Source organism: Budorcas taxicolor, chromosome 1 (assembly GCF_023091745.1).
Source record: "Budorcas taxicolor isolate Tak-1 chromosome 1, Takin1.1, whole genome shotgun sequence".
In the NCBI taxonomy this organism is placed as follows: Eukaryota; Metazoa; Chordata; class Mammalia; order Artiodactyla; family Bovidae; genus Budorcas; species Budorcas taxicolor.
The window spans coordinates 21310509-21329121 of NC_068910.1; the positions used below are offsets into that span (position 1 = coordinate 21310509).

Sequence of the window (18613 nt, forward strand, 5' to 3'; positions counted from 1 at the left end):
CAAAAAGTCATGTCCAACTGTGACTTCATGGATTGTAGCACACTAGGCTCTTCTTTCCTCCACCATCTCCCAGAGTTTGCTCAAACTCAGGTCTATTGAGTCGGTGATACTATCCAACCATCTCATCCTCTGTTGCCCGCTTCTCCTCCTGCCTTCAATTTTTCCCAGCATCAGGGTTTTTTCCTATCAGTTGGCTCTTCACATGAGGTGGCCAAAGTATTGGAGCTTCAGCTTCAGCATCAGTCCTTTCCATGAATATTCAGGGTCAATTTCCTTTAGGATAGACTTATTTGATCTCCTTGCTATCCAAGGGACTCACAAGAGTCTTCTCTAGCACCCCAATTCAAGATGAATGGATAAAGAAAATGTGGTGTGTGCGCACATATATATATATATATGAAATAATGGAATAGTATTCTACTGTATCAGGACTGGAACAGGTCAGTTTTCATTCCAATCCCAAAGAAAGGCAATGCCAAAGAATGCTCAAACTACCGCACAATTGCACTCATCTCACACGCTAGTAAAGTAATGCTCAAAATTCTCCAAGCCAGGCTTCAGCAATACATGAACCGTGAACTCCCTAATGTTCAAGCTGGTTTTAGAAAAGGCAGAGGAACCAGAGATCCAATTGCAAACATCTGCTGGGTCATGGAAAAAGGAAGAGAGTTCCAGAAAAACATCTCTTTCTGCTTTATTGACTATGCCAAAGCCTTTGACTATGTGGATCACAACAAACTGTGGAAAATTCTGAAAGAGATGGGAATGCCAGACCACCTGACCTGCCTCTTGAGAAACCTATATGCAGGTCAGGAAGCAACAGTTAGGACTGGACATGGAACAACAGACTGGTTCCAAATAGGAAAAGGAGTACGTCAAGGCTGTATATTGTCACCCTGCTTATTTAACTTCTATGCAGAGTACATCATGAGAAACGGTGGGCTGGAGGAAGCACAAGCTGGAATCAAGATTGCCAGGAGAAAATCAATAACCTCATATATGCAGATGACACCACCCTTATGGCAGAAAGTAAGGAAGACCTAAAGAGCCTCTTGATGAAAGTGAAAGAGGAGAGTGAAAAAGTTGGCTTAAAGCTCAACATTCCGAAAACGAAGATCATGGCATTTGGTCCCGTCACTTCATGGCAAATAGATGAGGAAAGAATGGACACAGTGGCTGACTTTATTTTCCTGGGCTACAAAATCACTGCAGATGGTGACTGCAGCCATGAAATTAAAAGACACTTACTCCTTGGAAGGAAAGTTATGACCAACCTAGACAGCATATTAAAAAGCAGAGACATTACTTTGCCAACAAAGGTCCATCTAGTCAAGGCTTTGGTTTTTCCAGTGGTCATGTATGGATGTGAGAGTTGGACTACAAAGAAGGCTGAGTGTTGAAGAATTGATGCTTTTGAAGTGTGGTGTTGGAGAAGACTCTTGAGAGTCCCTTGGACTGCAAGGAGATCCAACCAGTCCATCCTAAAGGAGATCAGTCCTGGCTGTTCATTGGAGGGACTGATGTTAAAGCTGAAACTCCAATACTTTGGCCACCTGATGAGAAGAGATAACTCATCTGAAAAGACCGTGATGCTGGGAAGGATTGAGGGCAGGAGGAGAAAGGGACGAAAGAGGATGAGATGGCTGGATGGTATCACCAAGTAGATGAACATGGGTTTAGGTGGACTCCGGGAGTTGGTGATGGACAGGGAGGCCTGGTGTGCTGCAGTTCATGGGGTCACAAAGAGTCAGACATGACTGAGCGACTGAACTGAACTGAAGTGATTCTGCTGTAGAAAAGAAGGAAATGTTGCCAGTTGCAACAGCATGGGTGAACTTTCAAGGGTTTCCCAGATGGCGCTAATGGTTAGAAAACCCACCTGCCAATGCAGGAGATGTAAGTTAGCTGGGTTCTATCCCTGGGTCTGGAAGATCCCCTGGAGGAGAGTATGGCAACCCACTGCAGTATTCTTGCCTGGAGAATCCCATGGACAGAGGAGCACAGTGGGCTTTGGTCCATAGGGTCACAAAAAGTCGGACACGACTAAAGCAACTTAGCACAGATGCAGGGGTGGACTTTGAAGGTATTATGCTAAGAGAAATAAGTCAGACAAAGATAAATACCATATGATCTCATTTATATGTGAAAACAAAAACCAAGGGCATAGATACAGGGAACTGACAGGGGTAAGGTTTAGGGGTGGGGAAAAGAAGTGAGCTAGTTTTTGTTTGTTTTGTTTTTTGGTTGGAATAAATTGAACAATTTTGAAAGGAAATTTTTGAAAAGAGTAAGAGATGTTTCTAGTATCACTTGGGAAATGACAAATTTTTAGGAGCTGTGTGCCAGGAACCCATGGCAAAGACCAATATATATATTTTCTATTGTAACAGGTTAGAGTTTGCATGATTTAAGACAGCATAGATTTAAAACTTGAAAACAGAGTTGTCCTCATGCTTGGGGAAACTTGGAGTCTCCCACATCTTGAGAAAGTGGTCCTTGAGTCAGAGCTGCCAAGGATGGACTCAGCTTTACACACTTCCTTCCTTTGAGACCTGGGTCTCCACCATCCTCCTCCTCATTCTCTGCTTGCCAAGTCATGCTAGTATTCTTCCCAATTTTCCCACCTCAGGGACTTTGGACAAACTCTTTTTCTGTCTTCCATATGTAAGTTTCCTTCCTTCCTGCTCATATTATAAACACCTAATCATTGTTCAGATTTCAGTTCAAGTATCACTGTGCTCGGTAAGCTTTTCCTAACCAGTCTCTCAAATCTAGGTCAGAGTTCTTTATTAAACCATTTTACAGAGTGACTATGACATTTTCCTTAAAAGCATGTAATCACATACTCCTTACTGCTGGGAGTATTTAACCTTTTTGATGCCATGGACTCTAAGCCATCGGGTGAATCCCGCAGACTTCTCATTACTGATGGTTTTCGATCGATTACTGAAGAAGCCAATTTTCTTCAGATAATATGAAAGTAATTTTTAATTGTAATATAATAATTGATCTGTTTCTTGATGAAGACATTCAATTATAAAACCTAGCAGCAGATCTAATAACCATTATAATTTCAAAATAATAATGAACATAAAGGAAAATTTGAAGTATTAGCAGTAACTGCAATCAAATAGGAATATATCTGATTTCTCTTGGTGATGTCACACAGTTTCTGCTGACTACCGCAGTTTCCAACATTTGAAATATAAGGAAATGCTAAATTGTAGTTAGAGATTAGCAAAAATAAAAGTGTATTTTTTTCCGACTCAAGTTAACACATTCCTGTGGATTCTATCCAGAGCCCCTAAGGAACCCCAAATTAAGAAGCCAGTTTTAACTGGGTTAAAGCAGTTAATGTCAGTTTCCCCTCTGGGCTGTAATCTCTAGACGATCAGAGACCATGTCATCTTGAGTTCACATTTATTCCTAGTTCCTTGCCGTATAGTAGGTGCTTAAAAAATATTTAACAGTTGCCAGGTCTTAGAGCATCCTTCCAACACAGCAGCCAGTGTGTGCTTGCACGTTTCATAGATTTATTCCTGATACTTCCACTTAAGCTTTATCCCAACTCCACTTGGTGTGTCCAGAACCGAAGGAGTCTGACTCCAGAGTCACAAAGTGAGTAAATGACCTTCTTGAATCTCAGACTCTAAAACAGAGGTAATGATGGAACCAGCAGCCCCACAGAATGACCTGAGGATGTGCTGATGTAATTTGTGAAACGCACAAACTCAGCCCAGAACCAGGCTCCTCTGATAGGACTCGTGACTGTTGCAATGTTGTCACAGAACAGCGCAAGCAAAGTCTCTGGGGTGGGCACCCTGCTCTACCACTCCTGTTTCCAGCCTCCACATGGTGGCTTGAGGGGATCACAAGGTTAGTTTGTATTTCTGATGGAGGGGAACTGTACTTGGGCTGTGCCCAGTCTTAGAAGGCCTCGAAGGAGTTGGAGGCTATGCTGGAAATTGTCAAGAGATGCACACTCTTATCTGTCATTGAGAACAAAGAAAACCAGAAAGAACGGGTGGGAAGAAAGCTTTTTGCATAGAGTATTGTTAACCAGGGGGCTTTCCACTTAGCTCAGTGGCAAAGAATCCGCCTGCCAGTGCAGGAGATACAAGTTCAGTCCCTAGGACGGGAGGATCCCCTGGAGAAGAAAATGGCAGTCCGCTCCAGTATTCCTGCCTGGGAAATACCACGGACAGAGGAGCCTGGCGGGCTACAGTCCATGGAGTCAGACACGACTTAGCAATTAAACAACGATAACCAGGGAGGAGGCACAGACCTGAGGCTGGAGCGGGGATGTATTATGTCTTCTGTATGGGACGTTTTCCACCTTTCAAGCCCTTTGAATGACCCTCCTGACCTCTTCAGTAGCGTCTTGCAGATGGGAGAACAGACATGGGAGGTGTTTATGGATAGAGTGTGTGTGATAACTGCACCTATCTCCTTGGTATGAAGTACGGCAGGCTGGGGCCAGTTCTGAGTCTTCCTTCCACCCAGGGTGCACAGCCCAGCCCAGTGGCTTGATCTCTCTGAATGCCAGTGTCTTCATTCATCTTTCGGGGAGAGGGTGGCCCTGTGGACCGTCTGCGAGGAAGGCACGGTGCCTGACCCCTGGCAGGTGCTTGGCAGCTCCATCTAGGTAAGAGTTCGGGTGTTGTCCTTCCCCCCAATGCCAGGGCTGGGACCCTGCTTTGACCCAGTTCTGGCACTTCGTGCATGCGGTTTCCCTTTCAGGAGCTCTTAGGCAGTGTTGGGGGAGGTGACACCCCCCACCCAGAGTACCACGATGCCAGGTTTGAAGTCCTACACTATCAGCTTTGGGGGACTTTGTGTTTACCCAGACCTTTTTGATACAGCCCTTCAGAAACAGAAATCCTTCCCCGAGGCCATTTCTTTGGAAATTTTCCCTAAAGCGCTCCACATTCGAGGGTTCTTGAGCTAGGCCAGGCGAGAAAGCAGTGACGGGCATTAGGCGGTCTGAGGCCAGGCTGGTGCTGAGAAGTTCCCACCTGCTCACGAGGACCCGCTGCCTCCCCTGCGGTCCTCCGCTGGGTCCATGTGATATCATCCCCACCCGGTCCCCACTTCACAGGAGACAGCAGTCTCTTGTCCGTTGACAAGCTCCGGGAGAGAGCGGATGGCCCCAATCACTGTGTTAGAGCCGTGCTGTTCATTTGACGCCAGATCAATAATTGCCTGTTGCCTCAGGTGCAAAACTCGAAGGGTCTGGTGGCGGGTGGAGGCCCCCGGGGATGATTTCAAATCCAAATCATGTAAGGCACTTGGAACTTACACTGGCTTTCACATTGAAAGCCTGCCATTAGTTTAAGGCCGCAAATGAAGAGGAGGTGGGAGGGGGAATCTCTCATATATTTGTGGAACCACCAAGAAAATATTCCTGACATTGATTGAGAATCAGAGGACCTTGGGTGCTCGGCTAGAAGCCTCTTCATTATGTAACGAGGGCTGGAATCATAATTAAAGGTGGGTTAGAAGAAAGGCAGGGATTCTCGGAGCCAGCGCCCAGCATCAGCCAAGATGCCTGTGAAATGCAATCAGACTCCAGTGGGAAGGTAATCAGGCCCCCACAAGGGGAGGCTGATGTCAGGAGCACCTCATGGGGGATGTTTGTTCAGAGAGCTGGGTGTGGTGCCTCCCACCTGGTTAAAAGGCTTTGATTTTGCGCAAAAGGATGTATCAGGATTGGCCGACGCCCTGTGGTAGGTGTAGTTGTGACGGTCATCGTCAAGGGCATTGGACACCTGCTTCCTGCCTAGGGCGAGACAGCTGTGAGTGAAGGCAAAGGAGGGCAGTGGGAACTACGGCAAATACGAGGGCACAGCCCCATCTGAAGGTGGAGCTCTGGGAAACCACTGCTGTGTGTGGATGCAGACCCAACTGAAAAGCCGGCTTTACATGTAAAATATACCAGTTTTTAACAACTTACTGACATATTAATGCGTCTCTTGTTACCCAAATGTTATTGGCCAGAGTGTTTCAGTATTCGCTTACATAACAAATCACCAGCCACAGGCGTGGCTGCTGCTACTGCTAAGTCGCTTCAGTCGTGTCAGACTCTGTGCAGCCGCATAGACAGCAGCCCACCAGGCTCCCCCGTCCCTGGGATTCTCAAGGCAAGAACACTGGAGTGGGTTGCCATTTCCTTCTCCAATGCATGAAAGTGAAAAGTGAAAGTGAAGTCTCTCAGTCGTGTCCGACTCTTAGAGACCCCATGGACTGCAGCCTACCAGGCTCCTGCGTCCATGGGATTTTCCAGGCAAGAGTACTGGAGTGGGGTGCCATGTTAGTTTCTGCAAAAATCCCCTGCTCAGTAATCCCCATGTGGGCCTGGTGGTTTGTCCTTGCATGTGCTGCTGGGCCTCGGGCCCTCAGGTTCTGGCTGAGCCACAGTGTCCTCTGTGATCTTTACCCCCAACCCTGTGAGGAGGGTAATGCCAGGTACCAGCCACCCATTTCGCAGATGAGAACACAGGGGTCTCTATGAGTCTGGCTCCAGAGTCCACACTTTCTTCATTATACCAGCTCTTCTAAGCTGTCCCTTCTGTGATGTACCTCAGTGCCAGTCCCTTCTGTGATGTACCTCAGTGCCACTTTTATCTGATTAATAGTTGGAATTTTGATGGAGGTGTTGTAGGAAGGAAGGGTGTGCGTTCCTGAACAGGCCAGCAAAGTGTGGAAGCACAAGGCCAGAGCATCAGGGAGACTGGGTGGAGCTGGCCCGAGAGGAGCCCATGAGGAGGACGTGAAGGTGGTGAGGCTGGAGACATCGGAGCGGCCACGTCACAGGGGACCTGTGGGCCAGGGCGAGACCAGGGAATCAAATCCATCCATGCCACTCATTCAGCCCACATTTACAGGGAGCCCACTGGGTGCCAGGCTCGGATCTAGTACCGAGGAAAGTGCAGTGAACAGGACAGAAGTGTGCAGCCTCCTCGTGGAGCTCACATTCTAGCAGTGAAGTGTCATTACTCATTGCAGGCAGTCCACGAGGTCAGTGGTACCAAGCACAGGAGGATCTCAGCTCTGGGCTGGGTAGGGGGCCGAATGCAGTGCAGAGAACACAGATGCAGTCAGTATGGTTGGATGGCATCACCAACTCAACAGACATGAGTTTGAGCACACTCCAGGAGATAGTGAAGGACATGGAAGGCTGGTGTGCTGCAGCCCATGGGGTTGCAAAGAGTTGGACACGACTTGGCCACGGAATCACAAAACGTGTTTCAAACAAAGATTAGGCCTCTCTTTAGCTTCTGTGTGTGGCATCAACAAACCATTGATCCACAGGCCAAAACTCTTCCCACCAGCACCTTTTGTGCACCCAGGAATTGAGAGTGGTGTTTATATGTTAAACAGTTGAAGAAACTCAAGAACGATTTCATGGCACATGAAAATGGTATGAAATGGAAACGCAGGGTCCATAACCAGTTTCACTGGAGCACGTACATGCCTGTCACATACAGATGAGCTGGGCTGCTTCTGTGCTTCAAAGGCGGAGCCGCGTAGTCGTGACAGAGACCATGTGGCTGGGGAAGTCATGCCCACTTACTGTCCTGCCCTTCACGGGGCAAGTGTGCCCACTCCTGTCCTAAGTCCTCCCCGTGATCTGCAAGTGCTTCCTCCCAGTCTGGCCCAGAACATCCACCGTCTCAGGGAGGAGGAGAGCAGAAGGGCAATTCCTGCCCCACCTGCTCTTCCCTTACGCTTAGCTGGGGGTTCTCAGCCTGCAGGCCCCTGACCTTCAGCTTCCTTGTATAACCTTTGACAAGCATGCATCTTTGGAGGCCCCTTCAGTTATGGCTCAGATCGTAAAAAATCCATCTGCAATGCAGGAAACCAGGGTTCAATCCAGGGGTCAGGGAGATGCCCTGTAGAAGGGAATGGCAACCCACTCCAGTATTCTTGCCTAGAAAATTTGACAGAGGAGCCTGGAGGGTTGTAGTCCATGGGATCACAAAGAGTTGGACACGAGTGAGCACCTAACATTTTTTTCAGTTACTGAATTCTCCCCATGGCAGGTGGTCCCATTAGAGTGAGGCTAGACCTGCCTGTTCCATGAACTTAAAGCAATATTTTCTAGCCCTTTAAGGCAGTGGAATTCTATACTGTCATCAAAACAGTCATACCAGATTTTTTTTTAAATATATATATTTATTTATTTATTGGCCTATGCTGGTCTTAGTTACAGCATTCAAATTCTTAGTTCTGGCATGTGGGATCTAGTTCCCTGAGCAGGTATCAAACCCAGGCCCCCTGATTAGATCTTAGCCACTGGGTCACCAGGGAAGTCCCCCACGTTCTTCTTGATAAGACAATATTTCTATGACTTAAAACAACAAGAAACTCACTCATAGAGCCACAATGCATTATATCCCATTTATGTCAAATTGTATGTTTGTGTTTTTGCAAATGTACAAAGATGTTGGATCCCCAGAAAGTTAACAGTTATCTCTGGATACTGAGATTCTGGGTGATATTTTTAAAACTTTCTTATTACTTTTTTGGATGACTTTGGTTGCTTTTTAAAAACATTAGCATGAATCATCTTAATCAGTAAAGAAAAAGCCAGCTATTTTAATTTCAAAGAACAAATAAGAAGAATGGTTGCATCCGCCTGTGGGTGATAGAATTATTTATGTGGTTGTGATGTAACTGGTAGAGACACATGCATTCCCATACGGCTCATCCCTAATTGGATCTTCAGAATAAAGGAGATAAGTAAGAACATGGGAGAAAGTGAGAAAAGATCTAGAAGTCAGAAAATCTGACATGGTCGTCATTGGAGGGGACACAGTCTTCCCAATATATAAATTTCCTTGGTTCATTATTGGTATTTGGATAGATCGGAATGTAGATCTTTTCCTGGTTCGCCCCTGCCCGTCCCCCAACCTTGACACTCTCTAGAGAAACTAAGCCACTTAGGGTATTTTTTTTAATGATGTGTTGGCGCCACCTAGTGTCAGCACCCTGTCATCTCACCCCCTTGTCTCCGGAGGAGCCGACCATCACATTCATTGTTTGATGTCTCTGCTCTGGTGGCATTTGTGCAGCAGGCAGCGAAATGCCTCCCGGGGTTCTTCAGGGCATTGGGGATGCCTCATTAATTTATCCCTTCCTTCCTGTCTCAGTTGCACAAAACGAATCTGTCCGACTGAAGCGGGGTTTGGCAGTTGAAGAGCAAAAAAGGATGCCTCCTTGTCAAAACCAATCTCCACTTTTCTCCAGCAGCTGGCTCCTTAAAGCCCTGCTTTTCTGGCAGGAAAGCCATCTTCCCCAAGGCTGCCTTGGGCTTGGGGCTCTCGTGTGACAAATAGGGGACTCTGGCTCGTGTGGGCTGCTTGGCTTGTAGTTGGCCTCCCGGGAGAAACCAACACCAAGCTCCAGTCCTCCAGGGCCGCCCCCCTCCTGCTTGCCACTGTGCAGCGTTGTCCTCCCTCGCTCACTCGCCCCCATAACCCTCCTTGTCCAGCACGTCATCGCCTTTGCCTATTTGCTCTAGAACCCGATCCTGTCCTCCTTTTCTCTCCCAGCTCGACAAGCACCCCCACTGTCTGCAGCACCTCCTCCCAGGCCTCTCTTCTCCTCCCTTAGCTCAGCTGAAGCTCCAGGGAGCTTTGTGAAGTGCCCACCTGCCTCTGTGGTTCTGTGGTTCAGATCTTTCCCGTGGCTTCTGAGTGCTGTAGGGTGAAGGCTGGAATTTCCCTCTGAGCATGTGAGGCCTCCTGCCTTGTTTCCTGCACCCCGAGCCAGCAGCCTGTCTTTGATTCCCCCAGGCCTTCTGCCTCCTGAGGTCCCTTGGCCCACCCTCCCCTCCTCCCCTGACTCCCACACAGTGAGTGTCCACTCAGTCCTCAGTTGGATGTGTCTTCTTCAAATGGGGCCTTCCCTGGACTGCGTAGCATGAGTCAAATCTCCCGAGAAAGTGCTTGGAAAATGCAGCACAGCGCTCCTCCCCTTACCCACCCCATCCCAGGGTAACAGTAACTCCATACATGTCATTCTTTGGTGAATCGCTGTCTCTCCCCTTTAGACCAGCAGTTCTCAGCCAGGGATGGTTCGCCACCCTGGGGACGTTTGGCAATATTTGGGGACATTTGTGCTTGTTTTAACTTGGCGGGAGGGATACTGGCATCAAGTGGGTAGGGGCCAGGATGCTGCTAAACATCATACAGGGCACATGGCAGCCCCCAGAAGCAGAGAATCGTCTGGCCCAAGAAGCCAGTGGATTACTCAACTATAAAAAGGAAGGCATTTGAGTCAGTTCTAACGAGGTAGATGAGCTTAGGGCCTATAATACGGAGGGAAGTAGGTCAGAAAGAGGAAGACAAATATTAGATATTGACGAATACATGTGGAATCTAGAAAGATACTATGTCGATCCTATGTGCAGGACAGCAAGGAGACATAGATGTGAAAAACAGATTCTTGGACTCGGGGAGAAGAAGGCGGGATGATTTGAGAGAATAGCAGTGAAACTTGTGCTTCCCTGGTGGCTCAGACAGTAAAGAATCTGACTGGCATGCCGGAGACCTGAGTTTGATCTCTGGGTTAAGAAGATCCCCTGGGGGAGGGCATGGCAACCCACTCCAGTATTCTTGCCTAGAGAATCCCCATGGACAGAAGAGCCTGGCGGGCTGCAGTCCATGGGGTCGCAGAGTCGGACACAAGTGAGCAACCAAGCACAGCACAGCACATTCATGTCACCGTATGTAAAGTAAATAGCCAGGGCGAGTTTGATGCATGACGCAGGGCTCCGAAAGCCAGCGCTCTGTGACAGCCTGGAGGAGCAGGCTGGGGAGGGAGGGGGAGAGGGGCTCAGGATGGAGGGGACACATATATGCCTAAGGCCTGTTCATACTGATGTATGGCAAAAGCCATCCCAATATTATAAAGTAATTTTCTTCCAATTAAATAATAAACTCAAAAATGTCTTTTGAGAAAAAGAAAAACCCTGCCTCAGAGTGGAAGTCCCATGGAGGCAGGAACCATGGCCACTGGGAAGGAGGTCGTCTGGAGAGCCAAAATGCCATTTAAAGGCTGACTCAGCACTCTCAGCCTTTAAATGGGCTTGTCTGTAGACAGGTACAGAACCACGGCATCCCTTAAGAACTACCAGCCAGAAGGAATAAGTGGGAGGATTAGCCTGACTTTTCCTTGTGCTCTACCTACATCAGAATAGTTATACAGAGTCCTCCTGCTCCCAAGAGAGTCATCCTGACCTTTTGTACATTTGCTTTAAAAATTATTTGAAGTCCCATTTTTAATTGTATTTGTTTACACTCTGGTCTATTTACAGTAAAATTTGATCTACTATTTTTAGTTGAGACATTCCACAAGTCAAACAGCCTTGGTTTCTAACAAAAATTTTGTTGTGGAAGCAAAGGCCAGATGACTACGCAAGATTAAAAGAGGTTAATGCATCATAACAGCTGAGTCTAAACTGTGATGTGGGGGGAAAGGGTTGTAGACAATCTTTTGGAGACAAGTGGGGAAATTGGAATGTGCACAATAAGTCAGATAATATCAAGTTAGTGTTTATTTTCTTAGGTACGAGAGTAGTCAGCATGGGCTGCTATATCACACACCATAGCCTGGGTGTCTTAAAACAGCAGAAGTTTATTTCTCACAGTTCTGGGGGCTGGGGGTCTGACATCAAGGTGCTGGACTCACTCTCTGGTGAGGACTTGCTTCCTGATGCACAGGCGGCCATCTTCTCGCTGTGTTGTCATGTGGGGACGGGGTGAGGGAGCTCCCTGGGGTCTTATCAGGACCTTCATCCCACTCTCAGAGGCTCCACCCTCACGATCTACTTGTTTCCCCACGCTCGACCTCCTGTTACCATTTCGTTGGACATTAGGTTTCAGCACATAAATTTAGGGGCACACAGGTACTCGGATCCTCGTCATTACAGATGTCCTTATTCTTGGGAGATACAGACCCAAGTATTAAGGAGTGAAGTTCAGAATGTATATAACTTGTTTTCAGGGATAAAGCAGGAAAGTGTTGTGTTGTGTGTATGTTGTGTGTTTGTGTGTGGTGTGTCTGTGTGTGTTGTGTGTATGCTGTGTGTGTGTGGTGTGTGGTGTGTGTGTGGTGTGTGTGTGTCTGGTGTGTGTGTGGTATGTGTGTGTGTGTGGTATATGTCTGTGTGTGGTGTGTGTGTGTGGTGTGTGTGTGGTGTGTGTCTTGTGTGGTGTGTGTGTGTGGGGTGTGTCTGTGTGTTGTGTGTGTGTAGGGTGTGTGTTGTGTCTGTGTGTGAGGTGTGTTGTGTGTCTTGTGTGTGGGGTGTGTGTGTTGTGTGTCTGTGTGTGGTGTGTCTGTGTGTGGTGTGTGTGTGTCTGTGTGGTACCTGTGTGGTGTGTGTCTGTGTGGTGTGTGTCTTTGTGGTGTGTTGTCTGTGTGTGGTATGTGTGTGGTGTGTCTCTGTGTGGTGTGTCTCTGTTGTGTGTGTGTGGTGTGCGTGTGGTGTGTGGTGTGTGGTGTGTCTGTGTGTGGTGTGTGTGTGTGGTGTGTGTTGTGTGTCTGTGTGGGGTGTGTCTGTGGTGTGTGTCTGTGTTGTGTGTATGTGTAGAGTGTGTGTTGTGTGTCTGTGTGGGGGGTGTGGTGTGTCTGTGTGTGGTGTGTGTGTGTCTGTGTTTGTGTGGTGCCTGTGTGTTGTGTGTCTGTGTGTGGTGTGTGTCTGTGTGGTGTGTGTGTGGTGTGTCTCTGTGGTGTGTCTCTGTGGTGTGTGTCTGTGTGTGGTGTGTGTGTGGTGTGTCTCTGTGGTGTGTGTCTCTGTTGTGTGTCTGTGCGGGGTGTGTCTGTGTGTGGTGTGTGTGTGTAGTGTGTGTGTTGTGTCTTTGTGTGGTGTGTGTGTGTACAGAAGGAGGAGGAGAGAGGGAAAACAGGGAAATGTTAGCAGGGAAAATGTTGGCAGGGGGAGGCTCTAAGTGGCGGGAGTGTGGGCACTCTCCGTCCTCCCGCGCCGGCGTTTCGCGGCTGTGGCCTTCAGGAGCGCGGGGCATGGGGCCCGGGGTGCCGCCAGGCGCTGAGCTCGGCCGTGTGTGTCCAGTCTGCAGCTCCCCGCCCGTCCACATGAAAGTGCAGCCGCTGAACCAGACCGCGCTGCAGGTGTCCTGGAGTCAGCCGGAGACCATCTACCACCCACCCATCATGAACTACATGGTGTCCTACAGCTGGACCAAGAACGAGGACGAGAAGGAGAAGACGTTCACCAAGGACAGCGACAAGGACTTGGTAAGACTGCCTTGTTCTGAGTCGGGGCATCCAGGGCAATGAGGGGGGCCCCCGTGCATCTCCGGGGGTGCTTCCTCTGCGACATTCCAGCCCCAGGCCGCCTTCCTGGTGAAGCAGGTACTGCCGTGGACAGCGCTGCAGCGCCTGCTTGGGCTCCATCCCACCCTTAAACTTGCCGGCCACACTGCCAGGAAGAGTTAATCTGTTTGTAGTTAAGCCCTTCAAAACTGACTGCTTTTTCTTTCATTATTTAAAAAGAGACGTCAGAAAGCCTCCACGAAGCCCTCATCATGTGATAGCGTTAGCGTAAATGCTAAGTGCGTTACACAGTTAACTGTACAGCGGGGCCGCCACGGTGTGAGCACTGTCAGTGCTCGCTGTTATCATTACTGCAGTTATTCCCCCTGTGCCTTCCTCCTCCCCACCCCTCCTCCCCTCACCCCCACCAGGCAACCCTCTGCAGTCCCCACCGCTCCCTTCTGTCACATTTCATCTGCCTCACGCCTTCTACCTGCGAGACCTCGGCGACCACACCATTTTTAACCACAGTTCTCAGGCTCTCAGACCCTGTAATACCTGACTTCACTTTTGAGCTACCTGTGCCAAATTCCGTGTTTCATCTTAGATGTGCATAAATATTTAGTGGCCAGCCCCCAACAAGGCCTTTGAGAACAGATGTTTGCAGAAGCCAAGTCTTCTTCCCCTAGAAAAGCAATCACTCCAACAAGCGCTGGTCTTTACATCTTTGCCCGGAAACTCAAAGCGACACATTTGGGTTTGAAAGCCTGGCGTTTATTGTTAATCAAAAGAAGTCTTTGGGATAATGAAGCCCATCATTGTATATGTACATGAAAAATGTAATAGCACCGAGTGGGATTCTTAATGACTGTTACTGCTTTTTTTCTTCCCAATACAGAGTCCCCAGGGCCCGGTCAATCACTTACAGAGTAATACTTTCCGTATTGCTTCAGATGACGATTCTTTCACTTCATTTCCATTTATATTTTCAATTTCCCCACTAGACGTTGTTATCTGGGTCACATTAGGGAATGATGAGCTTCAAGAAATCAGAGAGGAATCTGTTGAAAGGCACCCAAGGTTGTGATGTGTTTTAACCTTTTCTTGTCAGGACCCGAAGTCTGGGAGGGAGGTTTCTCTTTCTGAGCTGAAGGGGCTTGCATTAATCAGCAGAAACTAGCTAGGCACTTATTCGGTTTCTTACACTAAGTGGGAGATAATTAAACATGCAAAGATGAATAGATACCAGCTCAGAGTGAATTCTAATAAATCCCTGCTTAGAGGAAGCGAAGATTTTTGCTCTGCACAGAAGACGAGGTCACAGGTTTAGAGACTGAGGCATAAATGAGTTTCAGAGAAAGAGAGAGATGTAGAGAAAAACATGCTTTGACAGCAAGTTTTTTATAAGGATTTCTAGGGGTGGTTCTTTTCTTTGGGGACACACAAAATTAATTTTCTTAAATTCCTCAAGAAGTTGAGAGTGCCGACTTAGTGGCAGCAAAGCTTTTCTCCAATTTAGGATTCTTGTGGCCCAGAAACATTCCCCAAGCATTTTCCTGGCTTTTGCCAGCATCCCCCTGACACACACACCCTCACTGCCAACCTGGGGAACAGGTGTTGTTGCCTGCCTTTTCCAAAAGGTAGGCTGAAAGTGAAATAACGGGACCCTAACCTCCCGCTCTACCCAGGAATACATTTGCTAGGCAGCAGGCAGCAGGCATGGCCACAGTAACTTGTTAATGCCTCTGCAGAGGTTTTCAATAGCTACCTTGGGGGAAACCCACTCAGTGGTTAAGCTCCCAGAGCTGCTTTCTGGACCTGGCCCAGAATTCAGTGACGAGACATTTCATCATCAGGGAGTCTTTAAAAATCAGTTGCTTTTGCTACTTGTTTCTTTGGGTAAGCAAGCCCTGCCAACTTTTTAGGCATTTTCCATTTTCTGATTTTTAAAAGTCTCTTGGAGTAAAGCTTTGCGGGATGGGGATCTGGATTTGGCTCCTGACCTGGGACCAGGGATTGGGAAACTTTTCTCTTGAAAGAGTCAGAGAGTTAAGATATTAGGTTTTAAGGCATCTGTGGGCAACTACTCAACTCTGCCACTGAAGGGTGAAAGCTGCCACAGCAACAGGGCAATGAATGGGTGTGGCCGTGTGCCAATAAAACTTTATTTACAGAAAACAAACAGTGGGCCAGACTGGGGCTGTGGGCTGTCACTTGCCAACCCCTGTGTTAGACCAGGGGCATGGTTTCTATTGTGTGGTGAGGACTACCAGTCAAGGCTTGCTTGACCTCTGTTGTATGGCAATCACAAGAACCCTGCGAGGGAAATCTTACTCTCTCCACTTAACAGCTGGAGGGAGCAGAGGCCAGAAGACATTGAGCAGCTGACTCAGAATCACAGAGCTGGTGAGTGGCATGACACAGATCTCTTGTCCTCTGACTTCCGGTCAGGTATTCTTCCAGCTTCACGCCTTGTGTTATCCAAGGTCAAGGTACAACAGTGCCTTTAAACTGCGAAGAAACAGTAACACAGAGACTTCATTGTGGCTTCTCTAAACTCTGCACGGCCCCGGAAATTCAGTACACTTGATGATTCTAGATGGTAAATCATTATCGTTTACAAGGTAGAGCAGTTTTGATAGAAGTCCCAGCCTCATGGGTACAAACAGGGCTGAAGGCACGCTCCAAGACGGAGTCCAGCATCTGTGTCGAGGCTGGTGTCCCTTCTCTTACTCTACATATTTTTGTGTTGAGAACATATTCCCAGGTGAGGTTGCTTCTGAATGCTTTTTCCTTTCAGAGTGAGCCTTTGGTCAGTGAGGAAGCACCGTGTTTGCTGGGCTTGCATGGTACCCAGAAACCTACATGTGATGCTTAATAGTCTTTTACATTCGGCTTTAGTCCTGTCCTTTCCTCACCCTGCAGAAAGCCACCATCAGCCACGTCTCACCTGACAGCCTTTACCTGTTCCGGGTCCAGGCCGTGTGTCGCAACGACATGAGGAGTGACTTCAGCCAGACCATGCTCTTCCAAGGTGAGGAGCTGGCCTTCTCGTCTGCCCTGAGCCCTTCTCCTTTGGGCTTTGTCTTTTTTCCTGTTCCGGTACTTACACATGAGACTACAAACCTGGCCTCTAAACATCAGTGTGGGTTTTTGCAGTCACACCTGAAAAGCCTAGGCTGTTTTGGCCTGTCTTGTAGGTAGGAGGTTTCACAGGCAAGAGGAGGGGAAGAAGGGTGCAGTGATTATTTTTTAAAATTAACGTTATTTTCCAACCGTGGCGATCCAAGCATGTGTCTGCTACTGTATCAGATCATAGAATCGTCTCCTAGCCACGGGGAGGAGTGCTGTCTTTGGATTTCCAGCATGATCCAGTTAGCTGATTTAGGGTCTAGTGGAATGTTTCAGGTCAGCTTTGGGGCATGGCAAGAGGAGAATTCACTTTGGTGAAGAATTTAAAGGAGCTCTTAAAAACTTTGTCATCAAGATGTCATTAAAGATGTCATCTTTAAATGGAATATTTTTTAAACCAAAATCAGTGTAAAATACCCATGAACAGCAACAAAAAGTCAAAACTTTGCATGAAGACAGGATATTCTCTGTCTTACTTGCCCCACGATCATCTCAGTCCTGGTTCCAGTAAAACTTGATTGACAAAAATTGGCAGCTGGCCTGTGCGCTGTAGTTGGCAGACCTAATTTTGTGAAGCGCACTAAGACCAGTGTGGAGGGAGCGACCAGGGCATCAGGCTTTGCTCTGCCTGTCTTATGTCCTCCCTGGGAAGGTTCTTTACTTCCTGAATCCTCGGTTTCAGAGACGCAAACCAGGCCAATGCTTCTTCACATTTGTAAGTTATGTATCTGGGTTGAAGACTTTGGACATTTTCCCTAGAAAATGCCAGAAGTTTGTGCATCACAGCTTCCAGGGTCTCAGAAACCTGTAAACCATAGATCCGGCTTCACTGTCTGGAATCCTGTGAAGAATGCACATTCACGGGCCCTCCCAGACTAATCATCTCGGAATCTGAGAGGATGAAGCCCAGGAATCTGAATTTGAACCAGATGGCTCAGGTACCAGGCATGCAATGAGAGATGGAGAAGTTGCTGACTCAGAGCCGGGGCCTGACATGAGGGCCCCACGTTGAATCTTGGCTGCCATGTGATCTTTCTGTGACTCTGAAAATGTTGACTAATGTATCTAAGCTGCAATTTCACAGTCTGAAGGTGGTGGTTAGGAGAGTACTGCCCTCATGGGGCCCTTGTCAAGTGACAGGGTGATTCATGTTACGTAATTAGCACAGAGCCTAGAACCAATGCTCAATATCCCCTTAGTGTGAGGCTTAGTATAAAAGATAGTATGTGATGAACCCAGAGTAGGAACCCCTGCAGCTGAGATTGCCTCCAAGGATCCCTTCTAGCTTTGCAGGTTTGCCTCTAGTATTGAAAGAGCCTTTGCTGACATTCACCTCAGCTCATCCTTCCGTTTAAACTACTTGAAATTAACATGGCTGTATTTTTTTCACAAGTAAATCGCTCTCACCGTGTGTCCACCTGAATGCACGGGCCCATCTGCTTGTGTTGAGGAGAGTCCACAGGCCAAGGCCAGGTCTGTCTGGGCCAGCCCATGGGAGACAGGAGGGGAAGCCAGGTGCACGCTTGCTGAGGCCAGAGCCCGGCAACTTGGGCACATAAATCATGATTAGGCTGCCCATGCGCTCTAACTAGAAACCTGGAATCTGCAAAACCGCCTTTCCTGATTAATAGGTCCCTGAGCTCACTGGCTTCTGCACAGACTTTGAAAAATGAAATGTTTGTAATATAATGCAGTTCCCAAAAGCCTCGTCAGCTGTAAATTCTGAGCACGGAATAGTTAAAATGTCTGATCACGGTGACTCCTTAAAGATGGCAGTGCCTCCTCTGCCTGAAGACTTCCCTTGCTCAGGGGTGGACATGCATTCACTCATTCTCTGTATCAGTGTTTGTCCCTGCATGTTGACCAAGGGACATACAGTGGCCTTGGGATCTTCCCTGCATCTTCCAGTGGGCAGTGGAAAAATCAACTCTGCAGGTCATCTAGCACCTTTTCTGGTGAACCAGCTAGGAGCTTGTGAGCAGTAGAGGCCAAAGTTCAAGACAGATCAACTTAAGAGTTCAGTGTTAAAAGGGAAAGAAAGAAACTTAGGGAATTTCATGGGCACTTTGTTAAGAATAATTAGGTTTCCCCTTGATAAAGTTTGCCTCTGACTTGGCAGCATGAGAAAGACATGTGGAATATTTTCATTATTATAATAAGTAACACGGGTTTCCCCGGTGGCTCAGTGGTAAAGAATCTGCCT

The 18613-nt window shown here is 47.8% G+C and overlaps 1 protein-coding gene across 2 annotated transcripts in view; it reads left to right on the top strand.

The window, feature by feature from the left end:
- The window catches only part of PTPRG (protein tyrosine phosphatase receptor type G), a 768800-nt gene that overhangs the window by 642404 nt on the left and 107783 nt on the right, over positions 1-18613 (top strand). For both annotated transcript variants that reach the window (XM_052648333.1, XM_052648342.1), the window contains exons 9-10: positions 13076-13260; positions 16204-16312. In XM_052648333.1, the coding sequence (XP_052504293.1) occupies positions 13076-13260; positions 16204-16312 (294 nt within the window). The remainder of the gene's footprint in view (positions 1-13075; positions 13261-16203; positions 16313-18613) is intronic.